This window comes from Pteronotus mesoamericanus, unplaced genomic scaffold (genome assembly GCF_021234165.1).
Source record: "Pteronotus mesoamericanus isolate MK-2021 breed Mesoamerican mustached bat unplaced genomic scaffold, CSHL_Meso_final scaffold_167, whole genome shotgun sequence".
Lineage (NCBI taxonomy): Eukaryota > Metazoa > Chordata > Mammalia > Chiroptera > Mormoopidae > Pteronotus > Pteronotus mesoamericanus.
In genome coordinates this window covers 11,822,218-11,848,229 of record NW_026555308.1, presented here as the reverse complement: position 1 = coordinate 11,848,229, position 26,012 = coordinate 11,822,218, and the positions used below count along the sequence as shown (strand labels likewise).

Genomic DNA, 26,012 nt, shown 5'->3' with positions numbered 1-26,012 from the left:
CATAGGAGTGTTTCAGATGGGAACGTCTTGATGAAACCTGTGTTTTGGGAGAAGTTTGGCAACATTGGAAGGAATGGATTTTAAGGGGAGGGAGACGGGAAGGAATAGGAGAGGGAGAGTCGGGCCAGTTAGTATTCTGTTTTGAGCAGTGGATGAGGAAAGAGCTAGGCTGGTGGTGGGTAGAAATGAAATGGGTAGAACTGGGGGCTGTTTAGGGTGGCCCAGGGGGAGACGGTTATTAAGTTGGTGGAATACTGGTCGGTGAGGGGATGAGTTTGCTCTGAAGGAGCAGGACTCGGGGACTGGTGGCTGACTCCAAGGGTGTGAAATATATTAATTATTCATAAACATACACACTTCAGTCCTGGATGGTGTCATAGTGGGTATCAGAAGATATTCAATGAAATATACTTTTTCCTTATCATACATCATGCCTCTCAATAAATTTTTTACTTTGAAAATAATTACAAATTTCAAAAATGTCACACAAATACTGTTGCTGAACTCAAGGAGTTCACTGTTTGGTGTGCTGTATTCAAGACATTGTCTCAAGATATTTCTATTTACTTGGAGTAAGTAAAGGAGAGAAGGACTCATTCAAAGCTCTGTTTCTTTAAAGGAAGACTTACCCATTGTTTATATACACTGTTTGGTCAATTACACATTGATTTCATCTTTGCAGTTGACTACACTTACCTTGTTGAATTCCTCTCAAGCTCATCCTGTTTGCTGCTGCAGCTGCAGCTGCAAAATACTGTGCTACATTTTAACACTTAGCAAGAATAACATTTCGAGCTGCCCAGACCTTGAGACCTGTTGTCCTAAAAATATTATAAAGAGAACATATATATGTGTATATATATACTTTATCCAGATTCATCTGTTGTTAACAATTTGCTCCAGTTGCGTTTTGCTGTCTGTGCACATGCTCTCTCTTCCTTCTTTCTCCCTCCCTCTATCATTTCTTTCAATATTGTTTCATTATAATGTTGATGAGAGGCCATTGGAACTTCTGTTTATATCAGTTAGACTATGGTAAAACTGGTTTCATTATATATCAGTTTGCTTGTTTGAAGTCGCAGAACTTAAATCATTAACTGAGGGCGGCTTATTCTGTGCACACACCGTATCGTGTTCTCCCCCTTTCTCTTTTCTCTCCTCCCCGCCCATCCCCCACCCCTCCACCAACACTATTTTTTCTGAACCATTTGAGAGGGAGTTTGATACATTGTGGTCCTTAACCCCCAAATATTCTAAATAAGGATATTCTGTGTCATAACTATCGTAGTTACCAGCCTTGGTAATTTAACATTGATATGATATTTAAGCTACTGTTCATATCTATTTTATCTGATCTAGTGTTATCTTTAAGGTTCCCCCCCATGTAAGATTCAGTCTATATAATATGTCCCATGTAGCTTTCATATCTCTTTAGTCTTCTTTATGATATTTTTGAAGCACACCAGCCCCACCATACACTTTTTTCCAGTAAGATATTTTTCATTTGGGTTTTGTGTGGTGTTTCTTCATGATTACATTCAGGTTATATAGTTTTGACCAGAATACTATATACTTAGGTAGCCAGAGTGTTTTTTGTTTTTTGTTTTTTACATGTAACATTGAAAAGTGTTCATTTCCTAGGGAACGCTTAGGTAGCAGAATGTTGAAAGTGAAATGACTTGATTTTTTAATGCTTTTTGTAACTTGGGGGCTGTAATAAAAAAATCTATTTATAAGACCCATTTAGAAGAGACAGAACTCACACTAGCCATGTGGTCTCTGTTTATATAAAGTTATATTCCAGGAAACATATTTTCTTAAGGAAAAATTGGGACATATAATCTGATTTAATTCAACATGTCAAATCCTATAAAACATTAAAAATGAAGCTGGGTTTAATTACACATATTGAGCACCTTTTGGAATAGGAGAGAGTTAGGAAGGTGGGGTACACCCTGGAAGTGTGTTCAAGTGCATAAGCAGTGTGATAACTGACTCAAGATTTCTTCGCCCTGCTGTGTATCCGTTAGGTAATCATGAAGGTAGCAGTGCTAGCTTCCGATTTACTGGCATCAAGACTGTTGTTTCATTATGGTAGCTCTACCAAAATAGAGACCAGGGATTTTCTTTAAAAATGTGTTATTTAAGTACTAAGAACAGCTTAGATTTGTATATAGCTCTACACAAACATAATGCAGAACTTTCTTCTGAATAAGCTTGTCATGGGTAAACCTAGACTTCAGTTCATAATAAGGTCTTAACTTGCACATACAGGCAGCAGCTGCCATATTTTTGATTGCCAGTTAAGTGTTAATAGAATTAACAGTATTAAAATATTTTTATAGGCTGGTCTCCCTATTACTCTTAACACCTTTCATGTTGTTTCACTGTTTGCATTTCAGTGTTACAGCTACCAGCACAGTAAGAAAAAGAAGTCTGAGTCCCAATCAAGCAGAAACTGGTGTAGAGGCCACAGTATCAGAAGAGATTTCTGACCTTGAACTTGAGCAGACAGATTCCTGTGCAGAATCTCCCTCGGAAAGAAGGAAAAAGACCAAGAAATTTAAAAGAATGAAGAAGGACCATTCTCCAGCAGGTTTGTATTGGCTCGCTCTCAAGTTCTAGAATTGTGTGCTCTTCAGTACTCCGAAACTTCATATTTTGTGAGAGAAATTACAGCACAGTTTCAGTTGGTGGCAAGACCCATATTATGTACCACGGGACCAGATGTTTTTAGGACCAATTTAATTTAATTTGAGGAATCCCTTAAAAGCCATGGCTCTTGATAGAGAAGGCTTGTGGCGGGGAGGGGCCTCCTGGTTATAGATGGTTGGTCCATTTGATATCTTCTCTGCCTTTCTCCATGGTTTAGAGGTTTTGCTGATGTGTTTAAAGTAGCCTCCGTATTTTAAATGTACATTTAAGTTTTCACAGAGGCGTACTCCTACATGTGCTATTTTCAGTAGCAGTTTTCACTGTTCCCACAAAAACCCAGGCAGCCTGGATTTCTCTCATAAGAAGAATTATATAAGGAGCAGAGGAAACAGGAAATTAGCACATGTTGAGAGCTTACTATGTGCTAGATGCTGTAACAAGAGTCTTTTTCTCTCCTTATTTAACTTCATTCTCAAAACAGCCCCGATGTGGGGAATTACCATCCTTGTTTTAGTGATTCAGGTGTCTGGGCACAGGGTGGTGGAGAAGCACATGCAGGCCCATGCAGCTACTAAGAAGCAGCAGACCCAGAGGTGAGCCCTAGCCAGCCCGCAGCTGGAACACGCATCCTCTCTGTTCCTCTTTTATGCTCTGGAGGGTCCATGACCTAACTAAGCCCTTCGTGCCCAGACTCTATATATACAGGGCTGGAGCACAAGGGAGGAAGGGGCTTGCGTGCTTGTCAGTTCCAGCCATAACCTGGTGAGGTGGCAGGCAAAGGGAGAGTAATTACAGCTGCTGGCTGAGTGTTTGCCAAAGATCTGCACAGGCACCTAATGCTTAATAGAAATCCTTTAATTTAAGTATCTGAGGTAGTCATCATGGGCCAATTTACAATTAAGAAAACAGGCTTAAAGGATTACCTGACTTACCCAAGGTCCCAGAGCCCTTAATTCTGTCCCGTAAGAAAGTCGGTGCTTGGATGCACAGTTACTGTTGTTTACTCTGGATAAGAGGGACACCAACCTAACCTCCAATATTCCTCCCCTTCACCTCTTACATCGTGACAGCCACCCTGCTCAGTAGAACCAACAATCAAGTTGAAGGTAGTAGAGCAGTGGAACTTGACTCATACCCAAGCTAGGAAGCTTGTGTTTCAGTTAATTCCTTTTTTGGCATGTGGTCCAATCAAACTGTAGGGAGTTTTTTGTTGTTGTTTTTGTTTGTTTTTGCATCTCATTGGTTAATTAAATCAAACAAGCAGCAAAATGTCACATAAGCTTTTTGTACCTGAGGCCTAACTTAAATGAAAACTTTAAACTCTTATTTGGAACCTGGATTGTATATTTGAGCTGTCTCCTTGAAGCGGAGTGTCTCCTTTTACTTGCCTCCCTTTCTTTACTTAAAATAAGGATTGGAGAAATTTTTGATCAGAAACATACTGAGTCTTCATCTGTGTTATCTTGTTACCACTGCCAATTGTACCTGCTCAACATGTTAAATATTAAATATTAGCTTAACTTTTAGAGATCACTCTGAGCATCCTTTCCTTCATATCTCATTCGCTTTTGAATTTTTCAGCTTATCTGTTACTTCTCAGGGACAAGATTTCAGTTTTTTCCTTCTATCTCAGCATATCTTAAAGGTATTAAAATATCTAATAATAGACTGCATTAATAGGTTAGCTCCTTTTATAACTTTCATCATTTTAAGTGAAAACTTTGTATGAGTTATTTGGGGTTTTGAATTTATAATACTGTCATTAAAATAGGGTTTTTTTTTCCCCCTCTCCCATTGACAGTAAAGCTGTCACTGCTACAAGATGTGAGCTAAAAAGAATGATAGATTTTGTACTTCGTTGTCAATGCTGCTAAAAAAGAGAGAAACATCTTGACAACTTTTAATTGAACTAGAGAACTTGAGAGAATTGCGTTTTCTTCTCGAGCACCTCTTGCTGAGTAAGACCTTCCATCAGAGCCAGGGCAGAAGTGTAATGGATCCTGAAGTTGGTTTGTTGTGTAGAGTCCTAATAGTATTAGCAGGATGTAGGTCAAGTGATCAGGTACTAAAGCTGTTGAAACAGCCAACTTTGATTGCCCAGTTACTTTAATAAAGGCCTGTAATACTGAGAGTGCAAAGGTCAGCCCCTGTGAAGGGTCTGTGTTCCACTCTCATGCTGCAGGAGCTGTGAGGGCCTAGTTTGGGTGTTGGCTGGAACTGTATTAGAGCGTATGGTACAGTGTGGGACAGTCAGTCTTACAGAGACAGGTAAAAGCATTAAGTCTTCACTCTTCTGCTGGGGAGAGTATCTTGACAGGTACTCAGGGATTCACAAAGGTGTGTTGGGTGCCCAGCAGTCTCAGTGAAGGAATGAAAAACATAAAAGACAGTGCTTCATCTATAGGGAATTTTCTCTCTTCCAAGGAAGAAGTAGCAAAAAGTAACACCATAGAATGTCATATACTGTGGCAGTCCTGGGACAAAGGACGCTCAATAAATCCCACACAAAACAGTGTCGTTTTTCCTAGTTATACATTTCAATATCTAGAGTGCATGAAGAGTTGAGTATTAGACCCCTTTTTAGATAACAAAGTGAACCAAATTACCACTTAAGTTTAAATAACACACCAGACCTTGTACTGGGAATGCCCTTTGTTACCTTGTTTCATCCTTATAAAAGCCTGGTAAGGTATACACATTCAGTTTCTGTAGGAAACCAAGGCCCGAAGAGTTACAAACAGGCAAAGTCAAATACAGCTGGGGGTAGGGTGAGGTGCTGTCTGACCCAGAGCGGGCACTTCGCACACTGTCTGCAGTGTGTGAGATTTAGAGGAAGCAAAGGAGTCCTTATGTACAAAGGTGAGTATTTCTGACAGCTGTTTTGGATCAGAAACAATCACCAACCTAGACTTTCAAATGATGAAGTCATGTGATAAAAATTCGAGGGACCACCTTCCTTTGCAGCTTCCATTTTATGTACATATTATGTACTGAATAAATATTTTTCTCTTAGACTTTGCAGCTTCTATCCTATTTTCAGGAAGAAAATGTATTATATAAGTCCCCTTCTTTTACATTTATTATGATTAGTGTGGATTGGTAGTACTATCTACATTTTTCCTCTGAGTAGTTCAAGGTACATTCTCAATTGGCACATAAAGGAAAACAATTCTGTATGCCACTTATGCTGGAATAAACTATCTCTGAGAAATATTCCCCAGACAGTGTCTAATCGGTGGGCTTCCGTAGCACACTTGTTCTTGTTGACTGAGTGAACTGTGTCCCCAGGGCCTGGAGAAACCCCCGCCTTGCCTCAGGGCCGACAGGAGCGTCCTGGCACTGAGCGGGCTGGCCGCTCTCAGAATGCCGGAGAGCCCGTAGCTGGAGGTTGCATCGGCGCCCTGTCAGACAGCAGTCGCGGGGGAACACCAAGAGACATCGCCTGTTCCTGTTGACTATTTGGTCATATAATAGAGACCTTGCTCCAAGTCTTTCTCCCCCTTGCATTTAAAATGCAACACATTAGACCTTTAAATATTTTCCAAGAACCGTGAATTTTATTGGAGTCTTGATTAATCATTATGAAAGTTCAGAATCTACTTAGAGCAGCAATTTCTTGTGCTATTACAGGACTCCGTAGTCTCAGAAACAAGATCTGCAGTTGTTGCTATTGGTCACCTCAGCGACCTGGCTAGGAAAGGCCAGTGACCTCCCAAGGAGCTTTTTAATTATTCTGTTAAAATGTGGTTTCCAGACTAAATGTGGGAAGTGAGGAGTGTGCTGCGCTGTGCCGGGGGGCAGTTTGCTCAGTGCATTTTTGTGCCCTCCTGGCAACCTTCTGGGGGCCCCCATAAGCCACCCTGCGGGAGCCCTGCCACTGGGCGTGGGAAACTGCCCTGTCACCAGGCCCACAGGAGCATTTCCTAGTTGAAGCTTCCTATGGCACCCCGAAGGGTCTTTCTGAATACAGAGTTCCGCTCTGTAGAAAAGTGTACCAGAGCATATTTCCAATGTATTATGTAGTTTTTAGATTCTGTTTTGGATTCACCTGAGGGAAGGATGTCTTACCTTTCAGAGTTCCTTCCTCTCCACTCTAGTTTATTGAAAGATAAATAAGAAGAAACCATCACCTACTGTGTGGATCACTTTTAAATTTCTTTTGTTGTTTTGGTTAATAAAAATAATGTGCTCACTCTGAAAATCTGGAAAGTGAAGAAAAGAAGAAAGTTACTTGATACTCTGTTAATGTGTTTTACTCTGTCATTTTTATACATCATTGGCATCATGTTCTGTGCAGTTTAGTGTCCTGTTTTCTGTCCATTAAAAAAGAAAAGCTCTTGGCCAAATAATTTTTTAAAGATCCTCACCCAAGGATATGTTTATTGATTTTAGAGAGAGAGGGAGATAGAGAGAGGAGCATCAGTTGGCTCCCCACCCTCTCCTCTCACCAGCGTGCATCCTGACCGGGGATCGAGCTCGCAGTCTTTTGGTGTATAGGACGACACTCCAACCAGTTGAGCCACCCAGGCAGGGCTCATGGCCAAATTATTTTAATTATCAGCATAAAGTTTTATATTAAAATTTTGTTGGACTTTTAAAAAAAATTTTAATCCTCACCCAAGGATATGTTTTTTAAATTAATTTGAGAGTGAGAAAGAGAGAAACACCAATGTGAGAGGGAAACATGTATCAGTTGCCTCCTGTATGCACCCTGACAGGGGATTGAATCTGCAGCCTTTTTGGTGCACAGGACGATGCTCCAACTAACTGAGCCACCTGGTCAGGGCAAATTTTGTTGGATTTTTTTTAAATAACATTCCTAATATCTTTTGCAGGACAGCTTTGTTAAGGTATAATTTATGTACAATAGCAGTCATCACTTTCAGGTGTACAATTTGATGCGTTTTGACAATTCACTTAACAATCACTGTAATTGAGATACAGACAGGTTCTATCATTCCAGAAGACTCTCTCATGCCCCGTTCTAGTGAGTTCCTACTCTCACCCTGGGATCCCAGCAACCACTGATAAGCTTTCTTATCACTGTAATTTTGCCTTTTTTCAGAATATCATATAAAAGAAATCATATAATAGGTAACCTTTGAGTCTTTCATTTAGTATAATGAATTTGAGATTCATTTATGTTGTTGTATGCCTGGTTCATTCCATCTTACTGCTGAATAGCCTTCTGCTGTATGGACATACTGCTGTTTGTTTATCCATTTTACCAGTTGGCATTTAGACTGTTCAGTTTTCAGCTACTAAGAATCAAGTTGCTATGAACATTTAGGTGTAAGTTTTCGAATGAACTAAATTTTCATTTTCATTTCTTTTGGGTAAATACCTAGGAGTGGAATTGCTGCGTCATGTGGTGAGTCTGTGTTTAACTTCATAAGAAACTGGCATACTGTTTTCCAAAGTAGTTGTACCATTTGCATTCATACCAGCAGGGAAGGATGGTTCCAGTAGCTCTGTACATTGACAAGTATTCGTATTGTCCTTTTTTAGGCATCCTGATGGGTACATTGTGGTATCTCATTGTTGCTTTGATTTGATTTGAATTTCCCTAATGACTAATTTGATGTTAAGTATCTCTTTATGTGATTACTTGCCATCCAGATCTCTCCTTTGGTGAAATGTCTATTCATTTCTTTTGCTCATTTCCCCCCACTGGGTTGTTTGTTTTCTTCTTATTGAGCCTTCAGAGTTCTTTCTATATTCTGGATATAAACTCTTTGGATGTTTTGCATAATCTTCCAAACTGCTTTCCATTCTTTCTCTCTCTCTCTCTCTCTCTCTCTCTCTCTCTCTCTCTGTCTCTCATTGTCTTCTGTGTACTTTACAGAGTTCTTTTATTTCCACATTTAAAAAATTTTTTCAGTTAAACTTGATATACAATACTATATTAGTTTCAGCTGTACAAAATAGTCATTAGACATTTTTATAACTTACAGAGTGATCACCCCAGTAAATCTAATACCCATTTTTTCATTCTCTTAACAGTATTTTTCAAGTAGTAGTTTTAAATTTTAATGATACCCAATTTATCACTTCTTTTCTTGCATTATGCCTTTGGTGTCATATTTAAGAAATCTTTGACTCAAGATTGCAAAGATTTTCTTCTATGTTTTCTTCTAGAAGTTTTATAGTTTCAGGTTTTACACTTAGGTGTACGATCCATTGTGAGTTAACTTTTGTATATGATGCAAGGTATGGATTGAGGTCCATCATAGCCAGAGGCAGATGTCCTTAAGTATCTGTTTTAAAAAGAAAAATTGTTCCTGAATAATTCTTTGCACTCCGGTAAAACATGGCTGTGAAAATGAGTTTGCTGGAAAACTGATCATAGCTCCTTATCCACTAGCTTTGAGACTGATCCTTGGACAGTCTACAATGCTCCCTTTTTGGAAAGTACTAGAAAGAACACGGGCAGTGACCTCCAGCTCCCCTCTTGTCCGGGTGTCCTTTAGATGATTCCTGAAGCCCTGGTTCCTCTCTGTGCATTCTTGCTCAGCCGCTGCACATTGAAAATTGACATTTCTTTAAGTGTATGCTGTTGGCTTCTGTGTTCAATGTTAGACCCTTATTGATAAGGAGAAGGGACCTAACGTGCATGAAAAACTTGCTCTGTGCCAGGGACTTTGCCGTATCCCAGAAGTCCTATGTGGCATAAAGTAGTAGTCAGTCCATCTTACAGATGAGGCTGTGAGAGTTGTTCAGAGTCACCCAGCTAATAAAATGGCCAGGCCAGACTTGGCCAACTCCAGAGCTTTTTCCATTATTTCTCACCAGCTCTTCACGGAGTCGCTTCCTGTGTGTGTGCCGCCACACTCACACGGATTCCCCTCCAGCCAACGGTAGGTGCTCTTATAAGTATGGCAGTGCAGTTGCTTTTAGCCATTTATCTTTCCCCCACTGGTGGCAACTTTACTTTAGTTCCCTATATTTGGCATTGTGACCTTTACCTTTATAAAGGCTAATTGGCTGCTATTTCTTTGATATGTGAATTATAAAAATGCCCTTATTGACGTTTATTTTCCTCCCTCCAATAGGTACTGTTTGAATGAGTGAGCGAGAAGTTCAGGCTAGTTATGTCTCATGATGGGCCACCTGCCGTATTTAGTGGTTCCGGGCAGGGGAATGTTTGTGCTTTGTTTTGTTTTTTAATCTTTATTCCTTTTATTATTCTCTCGTGTGCATCTTTTTCACGTGGCTCATCTCCAGTCCATCTTCACTTCCCAGGAGGAGCCATTCAGTCTTTATTGAGGTCCCAAGGCTTGCATGTTCAACAGCGATGAAAACTGCAGCGTACCCCTCTCCTGGGCAGCCCATCCCGTGTCTCTGGATTTCAGCTCAATAAGTGACCGAAAGTGGAACTTCTCATTTTACCTGGAATTCCCATGTTATTTCAGATGTTTAGATCTAATTACCTTTAGGCATTCCTGTCATCACCAGTAGCCATTCTCAGCTGAGCAGCTTCTCTTTGGAGACACTAAACCCCATCTCTTTTTAAGAGTTACTCTCCATTCTAGACATCATCAAAGACCGCTTTCCTTTTGAAATCTTGGAGCGTTAGCCGCTGGGGTTGGCTCTGCCCATTTTTCCTGCCAGCCCTTCCGTTACGGCTTAAATAGGGCATGACACCAGGGATGCAGGAGTGCTTGGTCTGCTGCACTTTCCATTATGAACACACCTTTTCCTGACTTAGTTCCCATTCCCTCAGCTCTGCACACTGGTGCTCCAGGCCCTGACATACTCGTGCTGGTGCTGTTGCTGTTGCAGAAAGTGGCGTGGATGGGAAAGAAGGGCTTTGGACTTTGGGTTGAAGCTGTTTGAAATGGAGGAGGTCCCTTCAGTCCAAGAAGACCTTAGCCAATGTTGCTGAGATTGGAAAAAGCTTCTTTTGACCTTTTTGGGAATTCCGAACCCCCCACTGGCAAGCTTCCCTCCATTCTGTACCGACCAGAGCCTGAGATTTCACTTCTCGGTACCCGTACGCCACAGAACATAGAAACCCAGCCCTCTGGGACTGTGGCAGGGCTCTGGGTGCTGTGGAAGGATCCACATTCCATCGTAGCCCCTCACCTAACCCCTCTGAACTTCTTCGTGCATCTTGAAATGCAGATATTTATACCATCATGTAGACCTTTCTGAAGAACAAATGAACTGAGTGCCCAGCATGGTGGCCAGCAAAGAATATGGTGTGTGTGCACCGCCAGTAGGCGTGGTAAACGTCTGCACGCAAGTTAACTCCAGTAAAGTAAACAGAGGCAGCCAGATGGGGAGAGGCACCACATCTGTCCCACCTGTGATGTGTCTCTGGTATTACTCTGTTAGCTGGACACTGCTCTCCACGGACATCTGTCTGCGGCCTTTCCTGGTTACGGCTGTGCAGCTGCCTTGCCCTGCGCTGGTCATTCTGTCCTCCTCCAGGTGCTGCTCTCGCCTTGCTCATCTTGTTTTGTCCTTTCTCACTAGGAAGCATCTCGGACAGCTCTGCCAAGCTCTTTGAAGTTCCTGACACGTGGTAACCAAGACCTGAAAGAAACAAGTCGCAGGTGCTGTCGCTGAGAAAGACCCAGCCGGCACGTTTGGAAGCCATACTGTATTTAATGTGTTTTATGGGAGGGGTCTGAAAACAAATGAATCTCCTGAAAACAACTTAGCTTTTATTTTTGTGGCTGTGTTTTTCCCCCTCCCTTTTTAATGTAAGCTGTCTGCTGACACTCAGCACAATTGCAGGCTGTTGTGAAGGTATACATGATTAAGCAGTTATTTGTTGCTCATGGGAACCCTTTCCCGTCATGAATTAGTGTGTTTCAGAATCCACCTGATGGGTGGGGGATGTTCCCTGTGAAATACGCAAACAGAGCTGACATTCTTGGGTGCTGTGATCGTGAGTTCAGGCTTGAACTCCTTCCTGCTTCAGGAGGTTTCATCTCCTCCTGCTCAGATTCAGTTGCAGCACGTGGTTTCCGTCTCCTAGTGGAGAAATTGGTTCTGTCTCTCTGCTTCCCACCTTAGCTGCCTGAAAACATGAAGCTTTCAAGCTTATTTTTCCAGTAGGAAAATCTCTACCGATAAAGGAGCTTACTCTATGCCTTGGTCTTGGGGCATATTTATTTAGAGTTATTTTTTCTAAGATGTGAGTTTCTTGTGCCGGGACAAGTAAAAAAAGTTAATTTCTGTTTTTACATGTAGCGCTGTGTTCCCTTGTCAGTGGGTTAGTGCGGTGGTTTCCTCTGCTTGTGGGGAAGGCTGTCTGGGAGTCGGGTGGCCTGTGTGCAGGCATGTGCGCGTGTGTGTATGAAATCACAACCTAAAGCTACATGTGCTAATAACCCTTTTCTGTTTAAGCAGATCACGGCAGCAACAGAATTTTTGTGGATCTACTTCAGTAGAGCTGTGTCATATATGTCATTGTTAGATATATTACATTTTTGTATCATGGAAGTAAAAATGAAAAATGTATTTCCAGAAGGTGAAAATTAAAGACATTTTCATAGGATTCTGGTGTGGGTTTTTTTTACTTTTTGTTTTCAATAAGTGAATGATATATTCAGTTTCAACATAGGTATCATTCCTGTCTAAAGGTCATCCCTAAAAAGCTCTTCTAAGTCACCAGAGCTTGTTTTTCCTGCCTCAGTGAGTCAGATCTCAGTGCAGCAGTTGAGCCCTGTGGGAGAGGGCTGTGTGGGAGGGTCTGCATCTTTTCCGTGGTGGGAGGAATCTGAGCTCTCAACTTGGATCGGAATCTGAAAACTATGGTGTTCTGTGAATTCAGATTTGTAAGACACTTTCCCCAATTAAGAGCTTCTTAACATTTCCCAGTCTGCGTGCTGTCCTTTCCGCAGGAATTTGATAGCCACAAAGTTACGAACCCAAACTTGGCACCCCTTCCAGGCTGTCACTGCTCACAGCTCAGTGGGGAAGTGCGAAGGGAGAGTGGAAAACAAACAGTAAAGGAAAATACCACGGCAGGGGGCTTCGGGAATGCTGCTGGGCTCTGGTCTGTCATTAAAATTTACAGGGGAAACAGGTAGTACCAGACACTTTTTACTGAATAAGAGGGAAAACTTCCCAAAGACTGTTACTGATATACATGTGAAAAGTACAAATGGCCTAATGAGAGTGCCTGACCAGGAAATGCAGATCGAGTGGTGGTTCAACAACGCCAGGTCCTCAGTGGGAGGGAGAGAGGCCTCTTGCCTTGAGGTAATGAAATCTCCCTTGCCACCTGGAGCCCAGCGCTTCCTGCTCAAAAGGCTTTGTAAACACAAGTTGTACTCCTGTCACTACTGGCCCAGAGAGGGGCTTGGTGAGGCGTGCCTTCTAGAAAGGACCTCCAGAAAGTCCGTTTCAGCTCCAGCTTCAGTGTCCTCAATCCTAAAATGAGGATAATAAACCTACCTTACAGGGTGGCTGCGAGAATTAAAAAAGATTATGTAAAATGCCCGGTGCCCACAGTGCACAATAAAATGTAGTAAAGTTTGAAGATTACACTTTTGATCTGGAATCCATATTGTGTCTGCAGACATAGGCTTGGTCACATGGAATTTGATTTAGAATTAAATACCCAGGGAAGCCTTCATGCACACCCTGGCCTCTTTTCCCAACTCTGCAGTAAATGACTTCCAAACTGGTCAACTGGGGTTGGCCTTTTCCCCCTCTGTGCATACCTACTAGGCTTTCCCATTGTCTCTTTTGGACGGAAAGCCCTAGGCTGGTGCTTTGGCCTTGGGATAGTGAGGCCCAGGGCCATATGGTTCAGATGGGGCTGTGGTTCAGGGGTTTCTGCAAGACTGGCCAAATCTGGAGGTGGGCCTGGGAGTGGGGCCCGCAGTGTTTCCTTGGAAAGAATTTTGTAGGTTTCTCGTGTGCGTGTGTATTGGAGCTGAGGTGGAGACTGAGCCCTGCAGTTCTGTCCGTGTTTATAGCTCTGCATTTGTCTACTTTGCCCCCAGTATTTTTTTATGAAAGTTTTCAAGCATACAGAGAAGTTGAAAGAATTTTGTTCACTGAGCATTCATTTACTTACCACCGAGACTGTGCAGTTGTCATTTTGCTGTTTTTGTTTTATTACATAACCATTTGGCCATCCTTCTATCCATCTATCAATTCATCATTTCTAAGTTGCAAATGTCAGTATGCTCCCCTTCCCAAGTACTTCCACATGCTTGTCATTAGCCAGAGTTAAATATTTGTTTATATTTGGGGGTCAGTGGGAATAACATTTATAATGAAATGCTGAAGTCTCAAGTATACCATTAGCGTTAAAATTAAACAACGAAGGTTATTTTTCAACAAATGAATTTTTTCAGGAATGGGAGAGGAATTTCAATTCGGTCAAGCAAATTATGGTGAACCACAGGCAAGCCTGGAGAACAAAGGAGAAGAGCATTCTTTTATAGAGGAAAGGAGGAATTTGGGAGGGGTTGTTTTGAACAAAGTTCCATTGGGGGAAAATGAGAGACCCAAGTGGTGACGGCTCCCCATTGGCTGCAGGCAAGAGCAGCTTGCTGTGTCATGGCCGAGAGGATGTTCTCCTCCTGCGTGAGTGGTAGCAGTGAGAGCTCTTCCTTCACGGCCTTCCGACGGCGTTATGAACGAGGCTTTACTCATTTGCACACTGCCAAGGTGCAGAAGGTTACCGTCACCCCAGAATACTCCCAAATGCTTCTTCCCAGTCAAGTCCCACCCCACTTCTACTCCTAGGGGCAACCACTTGTCCACCTTTTTTTTTTTAATCACAGATTAGTTTGACCTTTTCTAGGACTTTACAAAAAAAGAGCCACACTCTGGTGTGAGGCCTTCACTGAGCATGAGGGTTTTGAGATTGACCATGTCCTCACATATCAGTAGTTCCTTCCTTTTTGTTGCCGAGTGTGCACCTGCTGCTGTTTGTTCATTCTCCAGGGGACGGACACTTGGGCTTTTTCCAGCCTTGGGGCTATGGGGTATTATGAATACAGCTGATCTGAACACTGTAGGACAAGTCTTTGAGAACAGAACCTTTTGTTTTGGAGGGTAACTACCAAGGTGTGGAATTGCTGGATGGTAAGAAACTTCCAGATCTTTTTCCAAAAGTGGTGGTATCATTTTACACTCTCATCCACAATGTATGAGAGTCCCAGTAGCTCCTTTCCTTGGCAGCATTTGGAAGTGTTCAGCCATCTTAGTGGGTGTGTGGTGTATCTCATTGCAGTTTTCCTTTGTAGGTCCCTGATGACTAGTGATGTACTTATTAGCCATTTGTGTATAATTCTCTGTGAAGTATCTGTTCAGTTCACTTGTCTATATTTTATTGGGTTATGTCTCCTATTAAGGTGTAGGCATTCATTATATATTCTGGATATCAGTCCCTTGTCAAAGTTGTTTTGGAAATTTTTAGTCCCAGTCTATGACTGGCCTGTTTCTTTCCCTTTTTTTTTTTTTTCTTTTCCCCTTGCCAGCCTTACTGAGATACAACTGACATAGGACATTGTGTAAGTTTAAGGTGGACAACGTGAAGACTTGATACACCTGCACGTCACCAAAGGATCCCCACCACAGCGCTAGCCAACACTGCCCACCACATATCACCATTTCTTTTTTGTGGTGAGAATATTCATGATCCATTCTCCCATTCTGCAACTTGTTTTCTTAACAGTATTTCTGCGCAGAAGTTTTCATTTTAATGAAGCCTATATTGTCAGTTTTTTCTTCCTATATCCTTTCTAAGAAAGCCCCAAGTTGTAAAGATACTCCTTCATGTTTCTTCTAGAAGGTGTATAGTTCTAGCATTTAAGACTATGGTTCAGTTAATTTTGTTTGTGTGGTATGAGAATAGGAGTTGAGGTCCCTTCATTCCCTGTAAATGTCCAGTTATTCCAACCGCATTTGTGGAGAAGACTTTTCCTGTTGGATTGCTTTGCAAACATCTGCTGACCCAGTAACAAGTGTAGGTCTTGAGTGTATGTGTTTGTAAAGTGTGCCATTATGACCTGGCTGTTGCGCTCATCCCATAACCAAAAAGTTGCAGATTCAGTTCCTGGTCAGGACACATACCTGGGTTGCAGGTTCAATCCCCGGTCCAGGCATTTAAGATCCCTGGCCCAGGTGTGTGTGGGAGGCAACCAATCTATATTTCTCTCTCACGTCAGTATTTCTCTCTCTCCCTCTCTCTTTAAAAGCAATGAAAAAATATTCTCAGGCGAGAATTAAAAACAATTAAAATGAGCTGCTGTTATTGCCGAACAGTCGCTCAGAGAGGGTCCCATCATTTCTATATGGGCAGCTCCAACTTGGATGATTTTGCAGCCCTTGTCATCACCCGGAGAGGAAAATGCTATGACCCTTGGTCACTGCTGAGGCCCGGTTACTCTCTCCTGACTTGGGAAACTAATGAGTGTTAAAAATAGTGCAGTCTTTTGGGATCCTCTTTTTTTTTTTAATCTCATGACTTAAGCTTCATGACTTCAGTTGAAATCTTTTATTCCCCAAATGATTCATGGAGTAAATCTGCGCATCTGATTTTGTTGAGGAGGGGAAATAGAATACCTGAGGGCCAGTTTGTGTTTCCTCTGGTTGTCAGCCACCCTCACCCGAAGTTGTCTGGCCCCTGCTTAAAGCAGTTCAGTTCATCTTCACCACTTGCCATTTCTGCCCCAGCCTCCTGCTTTTTTTTTTTTTTTTTTTTTCAGTCATGCTGTGAACCTGAACTTGAGAAAGATTTTGGTGTAGCTGGGCCTGGTGAAAAGGTCACCAGCTGAGAGGATCTTTGAAAATTGAAGTGTTTGAGACAAGATAATCCCATCAGAAAAGACAAGACAACAAAAAAGAGCCCTTTTCGGGGGGTGGGGGGAATGACAACTTAATACTTCATATGAGCAGAAATTGAATCCTCGTAGCTGGTGTTTTGTTGTTTTTTTTTTTTAGAGAAATATTAGACCAGAAAGCTCGAAGCCAAAGAAACTTGCCTGGGTGTGCAGATTGTGGACTTGGGCAGATCCATGCCCAGCTCGTGCCACTTGCCTGTGGAAATGTCTTGCTGTGTTTCTGAGACTGGCCAGAGGACTGGTTGCCAGCCTTTTGGACGCTTGCCTCTAGCACAGGACGAGTGGGGCACAGCCCTCCTCAACCCCGCTGCTCTCAAAGGTGCTCTCTGAGCCTGGATGGTGGGATCTTAGACTGAAAATCGTTCCCTACCACGTTCCGGGTGGCGATGAGGAACGTAAGGGTCTTTCCACATCTCTCCTGTGTGCACTGCAGTCCAGCTGACCCACAGTCTTACTTTCAATACCCAGAGTCTGGGAATTCAGAGTCCTTCATTTTACCCAAACGTTGTCCTTCATTTGTTGATAAAAATTAAATGCCATCTCAGAACGCTGTGTCTACAAGTTACCTTGACAAACACTGTGACTCAGAAGCTTAAGGCATTTGCCTACTTTTGGAGGCTGGACCTAAGTGGGAAAAAAATGGAGGGTCCCTTGGGTGTTTTGTTTTTACAGCACCCCGTAATTCTCCATTGTCCTGACTTCATCTTCTGTACGGTGTGTGTGAATCAGCAAGCACTTAGCGTCCTGTCCTGATGGATGGTGTGATAGGAGCCCCCACCTTATGGAGCCTCAGAGCCCTCATTGTCTCCCTTTTCCATTTGCTCATTTCCACTTAGACTCTTGAAAGAGTTTCCATTAATCAGAGGGATTGAGGAAACCACACTTTAGAAGCAGCATGCTGCGGTGCACAGCGTCTGGACTTGGTGATGGCCCAGGTCTGAGCTCAGTTGTCGGCTGTGTGATCCAAGGACACTCGCTCAGTTTCAGTTTCCTCGGCTGTCAGAGGAGAGCACTGCCACCCTCCCCACAGGTCACCGCAAGCAGCTGCGCAGGAGCAGGAAGCGGCACAGGGAGTGAGCACTCGACGGAGGTCCACGGTCCGTCCCAGCTCACTGCCATTTCCCCAGTTCATGCACACCGGGAGAAGGGGAGCCTCCTTATAAACACAAACCCCAACTCTAGAACTTGCCATTTTGAGGTAAACTCACCCTCTTATATTTAATCCTTGCTTTTTGAAAGTAGATCATCTCCACTGTGTGTTTTTTCTGTAGTAGTAGCAGGCAAGGTGTGAGCATAGCCGCCTCTAAGCACGGCGTGATTGATTGAAGTGTGGGTCGTCATATTCCCACTTGTTAAAACTGAGACCCACTGTCAGTTCAGTCACTTGCCCTGGAGGTCGTGGTCCGTGGCAGAGCTGGAATTCAAACCTCTCTATGTCTGACTGCAATGGCACGTGCCTAGCCAAGGCTTGACATCACCCTATGTCCATGTAAAGGGAGACCAAAATGTGGCCATGGAAGATGTGCAGAGGGACTCAGGGTGGCAGGAATCCTCTGTATCCCCAGCCTCATCTGTGCATGTCCTGATTATGTCAGGAGTCGGCGTGCCAGGCTGGGACCAGGTTCCCCCCTTGCACACTCTGCCCATCCACAGCTCTAGGAATAGGGGGCTCAGCACAGACATGCAATACCCTCAATACCACGGGCCATCCTCATGCTTTGTCCACATCTTAAACTTGCTAAAAGGACAGCTTCCCAGAAGAGGCGCCCACAGCACCAGGGAGCAGAAACATTTTAAAGGATCTCCATCTGTATTGCCAGATTGCTTTCCAATTTACCCTCCTACCAAAGGACTACAAATCCTGAGCTGTAGTGTCCAAAACCCCTGCCACGTGAGCCAGCAAGTCATTTCACTGACACGGGCGGCCACAGAAGCCCAGAGCGCTGCAGAGACACGCCCAGGCCTTTGAAGCTCCTGTTCCCAGCAGTAGCATCACCTGAGAACTGGTAGAAATGTAAATTCTTGGGCCTCACCCCAGTCCTACTGAGTCAGAAACTCCAGAGGTGGGGCCAGTAGTCTGGGAGCAAGCCCTGCAGGTGTTCTGGTGCTCAGGTCTGGGTGCCGCTGGCCTTGCGAAAGCTGCCTGCACAGCCAGAGAAATGCACGTACTTGTTCGTAAACCAAAGCTGGGGCCGCTGGGAGTAAATCCAAGGGCAAGGTCACGTCCATCTCTAGTTTGTGTTGGGAGTCGGCACCCCTTAGCTTGTTCATATCTTTTGGATAATTGGAACCATGTGGAAAATGTCACTGTCTTGTGTCATGGGTCTAGCTCTTGTAGACAACTTGTTATTCAGACTTAGAGGTTTATTATGTGCTGGGCACATTATTATTACTCCTTTTGTTCCCTTGGGAGGGGAAAGGAGAGCTTAGAGCAGTTGAGGAACGGCTTCAGCTCACACAGCTAGTCAGTGGCAGACCTGAGAGGAGTTAAGATGCATAATGTGGGAGGCTTTCAAATAATTGGGCTTGTTGTTATTCTGGAATCTTTTCAAGCTGTCTTAAGTGCCTCAAGAAAGTGACTTTCCCCTGCTGCTTTTAACCTCAGACTCTGACAAACCAAAGCTGGTCTTGGACACAGGTAGTTTTTGCCTGGATGGCAGGTTAATGAGGTGATCTCTTATTTTCCCTCACCTATTTCAGTTCAACTCATAGGGATTGCTTCTAGAGTGTTCTCATTCCAGGCATGCCCTGGTCGGTAAGTGTCTGAGTTGTACATCACTTGCCCATGACACTTAATACAATGAGTTCTCAAATCCTGTCTCAAAGGACGGATGGGGGGCAAAGGCACCTGGAAGGGCTGGGGGTCTGAGGAGACAAGGACATGGAGTGTGGGGACTGGCGGTTTACCATCTCATTCAGGGCTGAGCCCGAGCCCGCGTGTGGAATGCGCACTGGCACTCTGGCTGTCCTGGGATTTGCAGCTCAGCTCCCGGGGAGCGGCGGGTAGGGTGCGCCAGCGGCCAGGGCCAAAGCTTCAGGCCGGGCTCCCTGCTGCCCCAGAGGAATCCCCCCAGAGAGCCCCAGAGGTGCTTGCAGTCACAGCAAAACAGAAGGGTCTCCAAATATTCCCTTTTGAGGCCGGGTAAGGGAAGCCAAATGAAATGTGAAGAGGTGTCTAAAAGCTCGGAGGAAACCAGCAGGCTCTTCCAGAAGTTCTATTTGTGGTAAGGAACCTTGGCATGGGGCAGCCAGCTCTACTGCAAAAATAGACTGATGTGCCGAGAAACGGCTCAATTTTGGAAGCAAATGTCCCTCCACCGAGGGAGAGCTTCAGCTGAGACTTTAGAAGGCTCTGCCCCTCATTGCTGCTTCCCTCTGGTCCCCAGCACCGAAAAGAGAGAAGAGAAAAACTAAACATTCCAAAATGGACTCTCGGGTGTAGCCATGGTTTTACAGTCATAAATGGGGCCAGTGGAAACACAGAGCAAAAGGAAGGTTTTAAATAAATGCCTGGAAACATGTGAACCTTCAGTCCACCCCTGTGTCAGTCCAGAGCGGCTCTCCTTCACTGTGTTCACTCTCTCCTTTGCCTCCAAATGGGCGAATGACTAAGAAAATGGGGTGCAGCATGCAGGACGAGGGAGTGTGGCTAGACAGAAAATGTAGACCTTGACAGTGATCAAAGACAGGACCCCGAAGAAAGGTGGTCTGGAGACCCCCTTTAAATCACGAAGCTGACAGCCTCACATGGTGGGGGGGGTGGCGGTGATTAAGAGGAGCCCGTGGAAGAAGACGACGAGACAAGATAGGCTCCTGAGGGCCATCCAACTCCAGAAGCCTGCCACTTCCATCTGTCTGTCACACCGTGGACACAAACACGGTGCGCCTCCGGGCACAAACCTCCGCTCCCTGAGAAGCGCTGGCCTGGCTCTGCAGCAGTGACAGACCAGCAACAAGGAGCTGTAGATGTTCGCCAGCTTCATGCCCTCAGACGGGGCCAAGCCTCAAAGCTCTCTGGGTGGCTGGGCACACCCCCCAAGCCCCCGTTTTCCTGGCCCGGACTCCTTCCTGGCCGTGCTGAGGTTGCTGTGACCAGACACAAGTGTGCAGGGTCGCTGATAAGGAGCGGTGCTCCTCGGCCCTGACCAAGGAGCTCCGTGGGTTGGGGTGTCGTCGTGATACGCCAAGGTTGCAGGTGTGATCCCTGGTCAGGGTGTGTAGGAGAATCAACCAATGAAGGCATAAGTAAGTGGAACAACATATTAACATATCGATGTTTCTCTTTTCCTCTCTCAAATCAATCAATAAAAAGAAGAAGAAAAAGAGTTGTGCTCCTTGGAAATGGGCGCTTTATTTTATGGCCCAAGCAGTTTGGGGCGGGGGAAGACAAAAATGAGTTTATACCCAGTGTCTCCTCGGCTAGGACTGAAGTACATCAAACAGATTAGGTCCACTTTCCCCTTCTGGCCCCAGGAGGTAGGTGGGGCCTGCGCCTCCCTCCCTTTCTCTCTTTGAGGCCAAGAGCTGTCAGCATCCAGCCAGGGTTTTGCACTCCACTACCACTCAGCTGTTGGAGTTGAAAGGTCAAATGTCATCTGGAATTGGCAGCCAGCCCTGCTTCCCAGCAGCTTTTCTGTCTTCAGAGAGGGGGAGGGCAGCTGTCAGGGGGGCTTCGCTGGAACTACAGTGGGAATTCCCTCTCTGCCAAGAGAGAAGGCTCATTCTGGTTGGAGGGAGAATGGCAGGTTATGTCCCAGAACTTTTGTGGCTGGTGTTGGTTAGGATCCCCGTGCGAAGAAAAGCAGATAGGAAAATGAGGGGAGTTTGTCAGGCACAGGGTGGTGAGGTGGAAGGAGCCCCATGCTAAGTTCAGGAGGGGTAGTGCTTTGACAGATCTCTCAACAAGCTGGAATCAGTGGGGCACTTGGTTTTGCAAGCACGCGCAGGAAAACCTTCACCCACATATTTGCAATGTTGGACTGTCGTGGGAACAGGAAACCCCCTTTCTTTGAGCCCAGCTTCTCCACTCATGTAATTCTGGTAGGGCCTGCCATTCAGAGCACCCCACCCTCCTAGCCACAGGAGATGGGCACATGATCTAGGCCCAGCCAATCAGACTGCCCCCACCTCATCTCCTGGACCAGTCACTTCCCGGGCAGGTGGAGTTGATTCTCTGTGCTGGGAGAACCTGATCTGGGGTTGCTGTTTCCAGCGCGCGCATGAAGGACCCACTTGCAACAGGAGAGGACAGCGCAGTTTGAGGGAGCATATGGATGGCACATTTGAGGCCTGAATTCATTTGTGCCCAATGCTAGACCCGCCCCTTCCTTTCCAGTTGTGTAAATATCAATAAACCATTTCTCTCCTTTTGCTTATTTTAGTTTGAGTTAAATTTCTGTGACTTGCTACCATAAAACCTATTACAGGAAACATTTGGATACAGGAAGGGTCCTGCAGTTTGTGAAAAGACTTGCTAGGACAGAGTATTTGTAGACTAATACAAACAGTAAAATAGAAATGTTAAACGTTTAGCTTAACTTGAGAGAGTCAAGTCTTTTCAGAGCCTCGAGAAGCACTCATTGACCTCTGGCTAACGGACAGGCTGCTGACAAATCCTTCAGAAAGGCAGGTGTATTAAGGGGGTTAATGTTCCATTTGCAGGTTCTGCTGTAGGTCGGGGAATCGATGAAAGAAGAAAGCTCTCACACGTGGAAAGGCTACGCAGACATTGAGTTGATGAGCATCACTCCACCACCAGCTGAAGGCTGGTTTCTTTGGCCAGTCCTGGGGTGTGAATGGAATTCCCTGTTTAGGGGGGCGGCCCGTCTCAGCCAGAGTCTTCCATCTAGCTCTAGCGGGGGATCCGATCAGCCTCTTCTCCAGAAGGGCGTGGCTGAGTGCCTTGGAGCATTTTTTAATCCCTGCTCAGAGAAGGCGTTACTGAACACTGCCCGTAGCCTGGGACAGCCTGCCTTCAAATGCACACCATCTGTTATCCAGACCTTTTGCTCTTTTAGTCCATCCTTCCTTATCGCTTATTCTGAAATTGGGAACGTTTCCCAAACCAACTGCCCAGTCCACAGTGTTCCTTGCTGAGTGTCCCTAGGAAAAGACAGGAACATGATGAATAAAGCAGCAACCTTTGCTCCCTGGCCTAGGAAAGGGACTGTTTTGCCAGGCTGCTCGTACATACCACTCCTGTCTCCTCCTTGACTTCACATGGTGAAGACTGTCTAGAAGGTGGGGCTGGAATTCCAGATGATCCTCCCCAACAGATCTCCCTGTAGAAGCCTTGGAAGAACAGTATGTTTGGTAATGAAACAAATTCTAAGTCGAGCACAGCCTCAACTATTTACTTGCTTTTTTGTTGTTGTTGTTGTTAATCCTCACCTGAGGATTTGTTTAAGTAATTTTAGAGAAAGAGGAAGAGTGATAGGGCGAGATAAACAGACAGACATCGAGGTGAGAGAAACATCAATCGGTTGCCTCCCATACGTGCCCCAACTGGGGATCAAACCCACAACATTTTTTTCTTTCCTTCCTTCCTTCCTTCCTTCCTTCCTTCCTTCTACCCTCCCTCCCTCCCTCCCTCCCTCCCTCCCTCCCTTCCTTTTACCCTCCCTCCCTCCCTCCCTCCCTCCCTTCCTTTCTTTCATCAGGGTGTCCAGCCCACAGCCCGTGGGCCATATGCAGCCTAGGATGACTATGAATGCGGCCCAATACAGTTGTAAATTCACTTAAAACTTTTTTTTTCCTCATTTGTGTTTCATTAGTGTTTGTGTATTTAATGTGGCCCAAGACAACTCTTCTTTTTCCAGTGCGGTCCAAAGATGCTGAAAGTTTGGACACCCCTGGTGGAATGGGACTCCAACCAATTAGGCCACTCATCCAGGGCCACTTACTTGCTTTTGACCTTGGATAAGTTCTATGTACCTATGAACCTCGGTGTTTTGCTCTGTACAGTGGGAATGATAATACTACAGTATTTAAGAGTAGGCTCATCTGTGAATGACAGAGCTCTGAGTACGGTGGCTTAAAACACTGGTATAAGAGACTCACAGGTAGGCAGTCAAGGCTGGTAATATGAGTCAGTGAAATCGTCACAGATCCAGGCTTCTTCAGTCTTCTTATGTTAGCTTCCATTCCAAAGGTCACATCATGGTCCAAGGTGGCTGCTGAAGCTGCCATTCTATTCCAGACTTCAAGGAAAAGAGAAGTACATTCTGACTCACCTTTTTAGGAGTCTCCCCAGAAGTTTACCACAGAACTGCTTATATTTCATTGACTAGGATTTAGTCACATGTCCGTGTCTAGCTGTAAGAGAGTCTGGGAAAGGTAGTTGTGGTAGGTAGTCTCTAATCCCTTCCTTCTGGTATTCACTCCCTTGTGTAATTCCTTCCCCTCAAGTGTGGGCTCTAACCAATAGACTGTGGCAAAAGTGATGGGATGTCACTTCTGAGATTCGGTTACGAAGACATGGTAGCTCCTATCTTGGACACATTCTTTTGCTCTCTTGCTCTGAGGAAAGCCAGCTGCCGTGTTGTGAGCTGCCCTGTGGAGAGGCCCACATGGCAAGGAACTGATGTCTTTGGCAAACGACTAGCAAGGACCTGAGGCCCTTAAGTCCAGTGGCCTCATGAGCGAACTTGGGATGACATCCTCCCCCAGCCAGACCTTCAGATGACCAGAGCTCTGGTGACTATCTTGACTGTAATTTCTTGAGAGACATGATCCTCAGGATCACAAAACTGACCCACAGAAACTGTGAGGTAACATGTATTGTTCTCAGTTGCTAAGTTTTGAGCTTATTTGTTATATGCAATAACTAACTAATACAGTAGTTTTCCAGGTAGACACATCCCCAGAGCTCTGTTAGTAACAAGAAAGGAGAGGGTGGAGATTAAGAGGCAACCAACAGTTGCTACCACCTGCACCTGCCTCTCAGGACTGTTGTGAGGATGAAGTGAATTAAGTCTATTAAGTGCCCATCTACAACCTCCCAGTACCCAGAAAGTGTCTAAGGAGAGGTGGTAAGTGAAAGGGCACCACCCACTGTCTACCTCCCAGACTTCTGAAGCTCTTCTAGGAGACACAGCTGTGCTGTGTCTCATGTGCGCTTTTACCTGGCTCCCTCATGCACCCTCCCCCCTTTTTTAAAATCCTTAACTGAAGACATGATTATTGATTTTAGAAAGTGAGGAAGGGAGAGAGGGAGAGATTGGCTACCTCCCACATGCACCCCGATAGGGGATCAAACCCTCAACCTTTCGGTGCATGGCACAGTGCTCTGACCAACTGAGCCACCCGGCCAGGCTCCCTTTCCTCTTTTATAGTTCAGACAGCCCTCCTCCCAGATCAAAGAATGACACTCCCACAAAACCAAAGGTTCCCAAGCCAGCTGGTGGGCTCACAAAATGGTAAGATTTAGCCGGAAAGGGGCTTAGAGCCCCCCATTCAAGTTAGAGCTCCTATTCCAGTTCCTACATTTACGATGTGAACCACACCCTTCCTCATGGACCCCCAGCCTCTAGGCAGAGGTAGGAGCTGGGCCCCCTCTAGAGAGATACTGTGGCTCTCCGTTCCACCTTCCCTCCCCACTGCTACTGCTGAGGCAGAACCCAGGATTCAGAGCAATTGTAGAGTTCCTCATGAAAAAATTATACTAGTTCGACCCAGTTTTCTCTCCCCAAGAGTAGTCGAGGTCAGGTTTATGGGACAGGAGGTGCTTTTTGAGTGAACAAGTATCGTATTTCCCTTCTGGTTTTCCCTTAGACTACTGGGATCTTTCCTCTTGTCTTTTTAAAGAGACCAAATGTCCTGCAGTCCACCACGAGCCTGCCCCTCATAGCTGTAACTGGGAGCGAAATCTAGAGAGTGCCCCCCAGGTCCTGTGGTAATGTATGCATCTAACTGAGGCAAGGATGGAGCCCCTCCTTGCATTACCCCCACTTCCCCCAGGACGGGGGAATCTTGTCACCCTGCAATAACATTGCTCCAGAATCATTTCACATAAAATGAAATCCTAATTTTTCAGAATGGGTTGAAACCAAGGCATTTCAGTGAAAACAAATGTTCTGGGGAGAGAAAAATTGGCGATCAGTCCAAAGACTTATTTTTTTCCCCCTTTAATCTCCTTCAGTAATGATGGAAGATAAAAGGTGCTAATATTCTTGCTCCTTATTTTTATTAGTGAACTACGATATATGAGAACTTAATAAAATATTCATAGAAAGCTTCATTGCATTATTAAAAATCTTTTTTACCAGTTGTTTGAATTTCATAAAACAGTAATTTCTTTAAGATCAGTGAGCTTAAGGGGGCATGGATGCCTATGTGGGGTACTGTTCTTACTTAATGCTACGTTAGCACGCTTTTAACAATTTTTTAAAAATTGACCTTAATACATCTTCGGCATGAAGTTTCAGAAACATCTCAGGGTCCTGCTTGTAGAAGGCAGAGGAGCCCGACCAACATGAAAGCCACGCGAGCCAGGCTGGTCGCTGGCGTTCGTGTACGCGCCTGACTTGAAGAGCCCGGCGT

General features: G+C 44.7%; 1 protein-coding gene across 1 annotated transcript in view; it reads left to right on the top strand.

The window, feature by feature from the left end:
- Positions 1 to 12,101, top strand: part of PARN (poly(A)-specific ribonuclease) — a 173,095-nt gene extending 160,994 nt beyond the window's left edge. Inside the window, exons 23-24 of the mRNA XM_054589602.1 lie at positions 2,403 to 2,596; positions 11,134 to 12,101. Of these exons, the coding sequence (XP_054445577.1) occupies positions 2,403 to 2,596; positions 11,134 to 11,186 (247 nt within the window). The 3' untranslated portion in view covers positions 11,187 to 12,101. The remainder of the gene's footprint in view (positions 1 to 2,402; positions 2,597 to 11,133) is intronic.
- Positions 12,102 to 26,012: the final 13,911 nt, after the last annotated feature.